Below are 11278 nucleotides of genomic sequence, written 5' to 3' on the forward strand. Positions count from 1 at the left end.
TTGTCTTGTCAACATTTTGGAAATTGTTTGTGTTAAATGAGATATTGTTTAAAATGTTACTTTTCAAAGGGGGTGTACTCATTCATGCTGAGGGAGGGAGGGCGGGCGGGCGGGCGGGCGGGCAGGCAGGCAGGCAGGCTTGTTTCAGTGACGTGACTTTTCTTAGAGGTTTTACCGGAAGTGAAATAGCTGGTGGTCTAAAGACTGCTGCAGTGCAAACAACAAGTGATAACTTATCAGAGTATGCTCGTAATCTAGAAGCCACTGCTGGCTTTAGATATATTCAGAAGATTGCTATGTGCAATGGAATCGACCCCTACAGTCTGGGAAAGAAGGATTTGTCATACGATCTCGAAAACTACCCTTCAGTCGAGTTCCCCAACATTTCCAACTATCTGGTGTTGCAGACGTCCTTCTACACCGCAAAACAGGTGGAAGAGTATGGAGGCTTACAACTGTTTTGTATGTGGCTGGGTAAAGGACCTCGGGATCAAGTCGCTGCCCAATGAATCCTGTATTGTTTTTGCCCATGTAAGTGTGGTTTTTTTTAAGCTTTTCGTTCGTGTCTTTACAACAAAGCGCTGCAAGTTGAAGTGTAAAGAAAACAGTTGGCTTGATTCTCACTTGTGTTGGCTCTTATCTCTCAGCTAAATCATTCACAAAGATCATCAGAAACCCCTTTAAAGACCTGGATCTTAGTTAAACAAAACGGAGAAGTGATCACGGTGCATTGTAACTGTACAGTTTTTTTTTTAAATATTTTTTGGGGGCTTTTTTCACCTTTATCAGACAGGACAGTGTAGAGACAGGAAATGAGCGGGAGAGACGGGGAGGGTTCGGGAAATGACCTCGGGTCGGAATCAAACCCGGGTCCCTGGATTTATGGCATGGCGCCCTATCCACCTGAGCCACGACGCCCCCGTAACTGTATGGTTTGGTAAGAATTTTGTCACAACCTTCATGCATATGGACTTTGTGAGGAGTAAACAAAGAAACAGCTGGGGACTTTAGCGCTTCGTGACTAAAAAACATACCGTAAAATAATGACACATAGCAAGAAAAGTACTTGGAAAACACTAAGGACAGAGCTGAGAGGGAAATACAAACCTTTCATGATGTGATCACTGCAAACTCGAGCATGCTTTGACTTGGCTCCCTTTGATTTCACTGAGAGGTTCAAAAGCCACCTTTCCCCACGTCTTTTTGTGAAATCCTGTGTTTGTTCACCCTTTTTTATTAGAAGAAGAAGAAACCTTTATTTGTCACATGCACACTTAAGCACAGTGAGATTCATCTTCTGCATTTAACCCATCTGAAGCAGTGAACACACACACACACACACACACACACACACACAGCAGTGGGGAACTATTGACCCATCCCACGTGATGTCATGACAAATGTGGCTGCCATTTTGGACATGAACTACCAGTAGTCTACCACAGCCAACAACGAGGAACGACGGCGAAGCATCAAAAGGAATATAGCCATCAAAGAAAGTTTTTACTTTCAGCAAGACTTCCATCATGCCATTATATTGTTGTGCACCTGGATGTAGTAACCATCAACACACAAGGCAAGATTTATCATTTTATCGGATCCCGACAGATGCTGACCGACGGAGAAGATGGATAGCGGCCATTAACAGGAAAGATTGGCAGCCCTCGGCATACCAACGCTTGTGTAGTGACCACTTTGTTGGAGGTAAGATGAATAAAATTAGCCAGAAAAGGCATTACATTGCTGTTAAAATTTTGTGGTGGCGAGTGTGTAACCAAATAGGTTAAAATAACCCATTGTAACCTCTTTGTTCTTCTGTAGTAGCTATTAGCTAACTACATTAGCTAATGTTGTGTTCCTTTGCTGTTGGTAGACTGTAGGACAGATCAGAGGTAATGTCCTACAAATAAGTGTTCAAAACAAGAGGAACATGTATTTGTCTCTTAAATCCAGGCCGTTCCCTGTAATCTGTAACAATGGTTGGAGAAAGTAATGGCAAATAGTGACTGCACAAACCATAGAAGGTAAACTGTACACAGCGCCAGGGCAGTGTGATGGTATGTCTACTTTTAGATTGTGTTAGCTTATCAATGAACACACTCGTCACTCGACGAGTTTCACGTCTTTACGACGGATACTTAAATGTGTGTTAGGTATTATTGTTGCAGTCTAAGCAGTCATTGTAGCAGCTAGATGAGCGAGAACCGAAAGGGTCTGTGCCATAAACTGTTATTTCTGTACGGCGTTGCTCATGTGTCGTTACTGTTGTTATTGCAGGCAAGAAAATGTTTTCTGCATCTCGCTCCTTTTTCTTTTATGTTTTTCGTTTGTCGTCTTCCTCACATTCAAACCGATTCGAACCGAAGTCCACTTCATGTCCAAAATGGCGGTCGCATTTACGAAGGTCACGTGAGTGGGAAGGGTCAATACTACAGCGCCTGGGGAGCAGTCAGGGGTTCAGTACCTTGCTCAAAGGCACTTCAGCCAAAATTCACAGGGAACCCTGAAGAAACGTTTATCAGTTTCATTGTTTGATCGATTCAAACAACCTAAAACAACACAGGTGTAAGGCATTTTTCATGCGAGCAATGCACCTTTTCCGTACAAACACTTTGTCAACTGAGCTTTTGTAGCCCACCAGCTAAAGTTCTGAATAACTAATGAGGCGGATGTGACATCGCATGAAACCTAGTTATAGATAGATACTCTAAACTTTAGTCAATCAACCTAATCTGCATATCTTTGGACTGTGGAAGGAAACCCACACAGGCATGAGGAGAACATCCAAACTCTACACAGAAAAGCCCCAGTTGGCCGCTGGGCTTGAACCCAGAACCTTCTTGCTGTGAGGCAACAGCGCGAACCACAGCACCACTGAGTTGCCCAGCTTGGTGGTGCTGGGATTTAAACTAATGATCTTCCAGACAATCATCCAAACCCTAAACCACTGAGCCACTGAAATCTCTTTCAAGGTTGTGAGTAATTTTGCTCCCTTTGACAAGTTCACCCTGTGTCCACACCACACCACATTAAACAGCTTTTATTCCATAGATTCATTCAATCATACGCACGTCCCTTCACCTCTTTACAATACCCATTCTCTCTCTCTCTCTCTCTCTGCTCTGTTCCACTGTTTTGGTATCACCACACAGTTAGAAATCCCTGCTGGTTGCTTCTCTACAGAAATGTTCATCTGAGGAATGTCAGTGTCTGACAGTACAGTGGGTGTGACCTGAATCCAAACACTTTAAGTTCCTGATAAATATTTACAGCAAATATCCCAGTCATCACAGAAACTAAGAAAAGGTCCTCATGTCTGGCCTCACCTTCAGGTTACATCAGGAAAGTATGCAAATCTTACTATGCAAATCTGAGCAGGGTAAAGAGGCTGCTGAAGCCAAAATTATACTTATTCTGCCTCTTATTATCATTGTAATTCTGTATCTGTATTATGTTTTTACTTTTAGATTTCTGTTTGACTTCAGCTTGGATGTGTTGATTGTCTGCATACATACAGTATCTAACTCATCATTTAGTCTTGGTTATATTTTTGAGGTTGCAGTGACCCTGTATGTGATAAAGGTCTTCAAGGTTTTAGTTTCTGATTTCTTTGCATCATAGAAGAAGTCTGAGGTAGGTTTGTGTTGCAGCTGCAGTCCAGTGACCTCATCTAACCCTGTCTTTACTCCTCATCAGAAGATGGAGAGCCTCCTGTTGTGTGTAACCAATCATATAGTTCTGCTGTATATGTGATTTTAGGTCAGTCCATATATTAGCCATAACTGCTTATACTGTACAGGGTCGCGGGTTGGAGCCTATCCCAGCTGACTATGGGTACACCCTGGACAAGTCACCAGGTCATCACAGGGCTGACACATAGACACAGACAACCATTCACACTCACATTCACACCTACGGTCAATTTAGAGTCACCAGTTTACCTAACCTGCATGTCTTTGGACTGTGGGGGAAACCGGAGCACCCGGAGGAAACCCACGCGGACACGGGGAGAACATGCAAACTCCACACAGAAAGGCCCTCGCCAGCTGCTGGGCTTGAACCCAGAACCTTCTTGCTGTGGGGCAACAGTGCTAACCACTACACCACTGTGCCGCCCCATTTTAGGTCAGTCTGTTACTTGAATTGCTCTTGTATCAGATTCACTGGGAGTATTCTCTCTCTCTCTCTCTCTCTCTTTTCTTTCACTTAATAAACACCTTTTCAGTTCTTCTGGACTCCGATGTATTATGTTACAGGCATTTAGCAGACACTCTTATCCAGAGTGATGTACAACATATCCAGAGCAGCCTGGGGGGAAAGTTGGGGGTTTGGTGCCTTGGTCAAGGGCACTTCAGCCATTCCTGCTGGTCCAGGGAATCAAACCAGCAACCTTTTGGTCCCAAAGCTGCTTCTCTAACCATTAAACCATGGCTTCATGCAGCAGCGATGCATGATTCTCTTGGATCTTCTTCAGGATGGAAATTTCTCCACCCGAGGCCCATGGTGAGACGCTCAGGGTTCAGTCTGACTCTTAATCTGAGGTGTTCTTTTGACATGCGCTTGCTTTCTGTTATTTTAACAAAGATTCACTTTTTCCACCAATTAAAACCAGGCATTTTACTTGAAAACCTGACTTTATTACCATTTTCTCAGTTTAATGAGACAACGCAACGCCCGGTTACACGCCCTGCTCTCAGTAAAATACATTTATTAGCATTTTATTCTTTTGTTTTCAGTCTTAACAGTAATTGTTTTAAACTGAGATTATTTTCTCCATGCGCCATTTTGCGCCTGCGCAAGTTTCTCCTCGGTGCAAGGGTCTTCGTTCCGCGCATGCGCACCTCTGTCCCTGGATTCTCGGCGAGGAAGATGGCGGACGTTTCTTTAGACGAATTAATACGCCGACGCAATTTTAACATCAGAGGAGGCCTTAAGAGGTATGCCACATTGTCACTCACGTGACAAACATCGCATTTAAGTGCTGTTAATGTTTATTTCTTGTTAAAATTTTAATATTATATGGCGAGTAAAACAGGCTCCACTGGGGGAAAAAAGCTCCCGTCTTTGTAGCTGCTTATTGCTTAGCAAAGACGTGCCATCATCCGGCTAGCCGATTGGCTAAACTGCGGTCTCGTTCAGTATACTGAGCCGCGATTGGTCAGAATCTAGTACACTGCGCATGCGCATGGTGAACGGGTTTCTTCATCGCAACTGTACTCGGTTAAATCCAAAATCCCACTTGTAGATTGGCTGGTGTTCCTGGCCAACCAATGATATCGCAGGATGCTGGATTGTAGTAGCCAATCCCAGCCCAGGATCTGAAACGTGTCGGAATACGGGTGGGAAAATAACAAAGCTGTTTGTAGCTAGCTTGAGGATGCGTTGCAAATATTGCACAGTTCATTCCGAATCACTGCGTTTGCTTCATGCTGGATATTTTAAAATATTTATATTTAATTCAAGTCAGTAGCTAAACGTTTCTGAATAAAGCTGTGAGGATAATTGTGGAAGTAAAGCTGTGCTAGGCGGTGTTTAGCAGGTTGCTGGCGGAGAGAGAGAGAGGTTCACACAAACATTTCGTGTATTTTATTTCGTGTATTACAGTTATGAGACATGAGTGTTGTGGTTCTTTAATAATAAATGTATCAGCCCTGCTGTTCTCCTGTCTCTCTCTCTCTCTCCAGGCTTGCGGTGCTGGTTATTGCTACTGTAAGTGGTGTGATGGGTCTCGAACACAGAGCAGCTGGAGCTGTGTGCTTTCTGAACGCAGTGTCCTGGTGTTTATTCAGTAACCTGTTCAGCCCAGATCATTGCAGACTGTGTTCATTGTGCAGGGTTTGAACTGCGTGTGACGTGGTAGAAATACGATCCTACTTTGTCATTTTTACAACACGCGGCACATATCACAAGGGCTCAACTTGTGAACGTTGTGCTCCATTGCGTGTTTAAAAGCAGTTAACTTTACGATAAGCTTTTACTGCGGTCCTTACGGCTCATGCACACCCTTTTCCAAACTCTTACGCTGCTTATAGGATAGTTAATATTTTTACAAACGATCATGTTAATTAATTGTTTTTGTTCTTGCAGGCCAACTTTCGGCAGAGGGGTAGGGCTAACGGGAAGAGGGGCGGGCTCAGTAGGGAGAGGGGCGGGGTTTATGGGCCGGACGTTTGATGCCAGACAGAAGATCGGCACCACCGATGTCAGACAGAGGCTTGGAGGAAGTGGAGGTGAGGGAGCATGAACAGGAGTCTCAGTGTTAGTGTTAATAAATACGGACTGATTACTGTACGTTCACCAAACTTTACCGCTTCTTCCTCCAGCGTTCCAGGTCAAGGATGCGAGAGAGAAGCTGGGTCAGAAGGATGCACGTTTCCGTATTCAGGCCAGAGGGGCTGCTGTGAGCACAGTGCAGGATGCCAGACAGACCATAAACTCACGGAAACAGCAGCAGGTCCAAGATTCTCCCTTAGTAAGCACGTCTCAGACCCCAATCCCACACATCCATATTCAGAACAACAATAACAGTCCCAGCAGCACCAGTGTCTGGGCCTTCCCCACCAGCCAGGGGCTGGGGGCCCGAGTCGGCCTGGCCATACAGCCCAGAGGCGGGATCACGAAAGTGGTGGATGCGCGTGATAGGCTAAGTCTGAAGAGAAGCGTATCATCGCTGCCCAGTCAGGGATCTGCAGCTCCGCTTAAGATCACCAAAACGATCCAGGTTAATGAAGAGACGCCCCACACTCAGACGTTCCACCGTTTGACATGAGGAGCACTGTAATAACTGACCTGTCTGTCTCTCTGTCTGTCTGCAGCAGAGGCCTGTTGGTATGACCAGCGGAATTCGCATCAATGTACCAAGTAGAGCAGCTCAGGTAGTGTGTGTACACACACACACACACACACACACACACACAGAGTCACCCTCACACAGTAAACATGAACGTGTGTGTTTATCTGAACAGTGTGTCTCCAAGGAGGAGGAGGAAGAGGAGGCTGTGGTTCCGAATAAACAGTTAAAGTTCACCACGACCAACGACCTGGCCCAGACACGGGTGAGAGAGAGAGAGAGAGACACACACACTATAACATTTAAAACCGAGTTTCCAATCCAGTGTGTTCTCTCCCCCCAGGTGGGTGGCAGTTTCTCCGTCTCTACTCCAATCACCAAAGTGGTTAAGAACGACTCGTACATGGCTCCACCCCCTGCACCTCCTGCTGCAGCTGCTGCAGTGGCACCCACTCACTCTAATCCCCACCCACCTGCACAGGCTCCTGAAAACTCCAGCTCTCAGCCTGCACAGGTAACACACACACACACACTTCTAGAAACTCAACTGTTCTAGAACGTGCATTTCATTCGGCCAACAAAGTGCCTTACTAATCTGTGTGTGTGTGTGTAGCCAGTGTTCAGTCCATTGGAAGGAACCAAAATCACAGTGAATAATCTCCACCCGCGCGTCACAGAGGAAGACATCGTGGTAAATCTGACGCACACTCCTCATATGTCTAAAATGTGTGTCTCCGTCTGTGTGACGGCACTAACGCTACACCCTGTGTGTGTGTGTAGGAACTGTTCTGTGTGTGTGGTGCGCTGAAGCGAGCTCGGCTGGTGAAGGTCGGAGTGGCTGAGGTGGTGTTTGTGCGGAAAGACGACGCTATCAGCGCTTACAGGAAATACAACAACCGCTGTCTGGACGGTAAGACACACACACACTGTTAGTCCCTCTGTACAATATTTTCCCCCAAAACATTTTCTGTCGGAATGCTGAGGTGTTCCCTATGTAACTGCAATGATTGTGGGCGGAGTTAGGAGAGGAGCAGGGGCTGAGTGGGCGGTCCCAGCTACACATTCCTACTACTGTGACTGTAGACCAACACCTCTGGTTATTCTAACAGGACTGTAATTAGAGTTTGTTGTTTTTAATGAAGTTCCAGACTGTGTTGGGGTTTAGATACAGTGGTGCTGGGAACGTTGTTTTTAAATATTTCTGCATCATCAGATTTTCACACAAGTCCTAAAAGTAGCTAGAGAACCCAATTAAGCCTAATGAGACAAACACACAATGCTTGGTTATTTAATTATCGAGGAAAGTGATCCAATATTATATATCAGTGAGTGGCAAAAGTATGTGAACCCTTGTGCAGGAATAATGTGTCAGGATGTTTGTTGGTCCACTCCTGAGGAGGGGAACAGTGATCCTGAGTTTCCTCCATCTGTCTGACTGTGGATTGGTTTGGAGTCCAAACTCCTTTAATGGTTCTGGAACCTTTTCCAGCCTGATGAGCCTCAACATCTCTCTTTCTGAGGTTCTCAGGAATTTCCTTTGTTCCTGCCATGAGACGCTTCCACAAACATGTGTTGTGATGGATCTCTGTCCTTTAAATAAAACAGGATGAACGCTCACCTGTTTGTCCCATTGGCTGAAAACCCCTGGTTCTCATTTCACCTTCAGATTAACTCCTAATCCTGGGAGTTCACATACTTTTGACACTCGGTGATCTGTAACATTGGATCATTTCCCTGAATAAATAAATTACTCTGTGTAATATTTTTGTCTTGTTCATTTCATCAGGTTCTCTTGATCTATTTTTAGGACTTGTGTGAAATTCTGATGGATTTACGTCATGTTTATGCAGAAATATAGAAAACAGTCTCATGATCAGTCAGATGAAAATATTAATCATAAGAGCTGCAGCTTTCATTTTTTTTATCACTGATTTATTGGAAGAATTTTAATTTCTGACAGCTTCTGTTTTGAGAGAGATCTTGCTTTTTAATATTTTATCCTGACTGAAATATGTCTATTTCAAGATCTGCAGAATCATCACTGAAATCGATCCGCCTTCCCCATTTACTGATCACTGAAATGTTGTTTTTTTTTTTTTGCCAAACAGGCAAACGCCACAGACTGGATGTAGAGATTAAAGATCTGTAATAAACGTAATACGCAGTGTTTAGAAACGCTGAGTGGAGAAATAATTTGGATTTAAACGATGCAGAGCGTCCGGATGTGATCTGGCGTTTCGTATTAAAATAAATCGCAAGTCTGATGTTTCCGCCGTGTCGTTCCTCCCACAGGTCAGCCAATGAAGTGCAACCTGCACATCCAGGGTAGCGTCATCACGTCAGACCAGCCCATCCTGCTGTGAGTTTCCTTTACTGCACTTTATCTCATACTGTGTGTGATTAAAGTGTATACTTGAACACAACACTGTTCATCTGTTAACGTGTGAGTACTGGTTTATACACTGACGAGAGAATGTAGATATTTAGTCAGTGCCTAAAAGCTGAGCTCCTGATGGGGTTATGGGCAGAATATTTGCAAGGACACAAACTCAACCTGAATAGAATAATAATAATATTACAGCACCATGAATGAACCATAGAATTGTGTAACGAAGTATGCAGTGCCATTAGGACGAATTACCCTGCACCTGTTCCTGATTAGAGCTCAATCACAGCGCAGACATTTATCTAAGGACTTTCAGTAACGCATATACTTTGAAAGCCTTGTATTCTGTATCTCTTTTCTGGTTTTGACCCTGTTTGTTTTTGGACTGTGAGTATTGCATTGATATCCTGTCTGTGCCCCACTCCTCCACTGCCTGGTTTTGTAGTGGTGAACTACTATTGAGGGGGCAAACACCAAGGCTGTGCAGGACCGCTGCTTTCTGTAGTCATTCAGTACGAGTCTAGTAGGGGACCAGGCACTGAGGCTGTGTAGAGTCTCCACTGTGGCATGTGTTTTCTTGTAGTAGTAGAAGTCGTTTACTATTACACTTAAGGGGCCAAGCACCAGAATTGTGCAGGACAGCTATTATTTATTTCTTGTAGTTGTTTGTTGTTATTGTGATGGGTGCACACCATTATGGGTCACTAATTATTTCTCTCTCTAGGAGACTGAGTGATACTCCTGGAAAGAAGGAGACTCCGTCCTCGGCTGCGTCCCGATCCACACCTCGTTCCAGCTCAGCTGAAGTGGATCCTCAGACCATCCTGAAGGCTCTGTTTAAATCGTCCAATCAGAGCTCAGCCACAACAGAGACTCCTCCCCCTGCTGCACACTCTACAGCCTTCCGCATCAAGATCTAAAACATACACACTACAGCCGTCTGCATCCAATTCGAACACACACTCTTCTCTTGGTACATGTCCGTTTGCGAGCGCTGCATCCTGTTTGTTTGATTGGACGGTTCTGTACGATGGCCAGCGTTGCGTTTCGCCAGTTAGGTCAAAGGGAGACGGTGTCCATCACCTTCACGATGGAGATCCTGATTTTTTTTTTATTGGATCGTCTGTAGTCATAACTACGAGTCTTTACGATATTAAATTCACACAGAAGCTTCTGAGATTTCTTCCTAACGTTAGCTCGGTGGTGCGCTAGTGAGGGGAAGCTAGCTGAAATTAGCTAGCATATCATCCGGTTGATGCACGTTATGATCTAACTAGCTTTGGGTGTTTTTATTGTTTCTCATGTCTTCATAGAAATGTAAATGATAATTCCAGAGAGGTTTTCTAATGTTGACCTGGTTTCCATAGCAACAAGACCCCTCAATATAGCCACACTCATTGAAACGTCTATAGGGGAACACCACACAGGTTACAGACTGCAGGAGGACACATACCATCACCCTCGTATACGCACGCCATCCTGGTAAGTGTGTGAGAAACAGGTGCAGGTTCAGTGTGTGTGTGTTCTTTCCCAGAAGAACTGTTATGTTTTTAAATTACACACACAGGATGATGATGATGATGATGTATGTGCTGTGTATAAAGACTTTAGAAGTGTTATTTGTGTGCAGAGGGCGGTTCTGTCCCAATCCTGTGTTCAGCTCTTTGTTGTGTATCCTTACTGATGTTGGTGATTTTGACATGCAGCTCTAACCCCACCCCCATACACCCAGGGTGGGGTTGTGCGTCCATGTGTGTGTACTGGACTTCTTGATTTTTTTTTTTTTGGTTTTTTTTCCTGCAGTAAAATCTCTCACTTTATAATAAACAGATCTCTGTGTGTGATGTCATTATTCTCCTCATGCAGTAACACAAATGTCTCATAAGTGAACCTGGGGGAGTTAAACCACACTGGTCTTTCTTCTTCTATGGTACACATCACAAATGATGAGCGGAGTCGCTCAGTTGACATCTGTGAGATCGAAGGTCAAGCTTTTCCTCGTCTGGTTACACCAGGCGTCCCTGTCTGCGCTGAGGTTGTGCCATGGGGTCAAGTCGAACCCAAATGTCTTCAGGTCTTCCTTGATACAATCCTTCCATCGT

At 44.6% G+C, this 11278-nt stretch overlaps 1 protein-coding gene across 2 annotated transcripts; it reads left to right on the top strand.

The window, feature by feature from the left end:
* The first annotated feature begins 4833 nt into the window (after positions 1-4833).
* Positions 4834-11007, top strand: poldip3 (polymerase (DNA-directed), delta interacting protein 3). Of its 2 annotated transcripts, none has more exons than XM_060904178.1 (10): positions 4834-4937; positions 6088-6230; positions 6324-6721; positions 6816-6875; positions 6966-7055; positions 7134-7304; positions 7404-7481; positions 7571-7700; positions 9083-9149; positions 9901-11007. In XM_060904178.1, the coding sequence occupies exons 1-10, from the start codon at positions 4834-4836 to the stop codon at positions 10094-10096; spliced, it is 1437 nt and encodes a 478-aa protein (XP_060760161.1). In that variant the 3' UTR covers positions 10097-11007. The 2 variants fall into 2 exon arrangements, with proteins under 2 accessions (XP_060760161.1, XP_060760163.1); XM_060904180.1 differs by having other exon boundaries at positions 4855-4937; positions 6819-6875.
* The last annotated feature ends 271 nt before the right edge of the window (positions 11008-11278 follow it).

The sequence above is a fragment of the Neoarius graeffei genome, chromosome 22 (assembly GCF_027579695.1).
Source record: "Neoarius graeffei isolate fNeoGra1 chromosome 22, fNeoGra1.pri, whole genome shotgun sequence".
Classification (NCBI taxonomy): domain Eukaryota; kingdom Metazoa; phylum Chordata; class Actinopteri; order Siluriformes; family Ariidae; genus Neoarius; species Neoarius graeffei.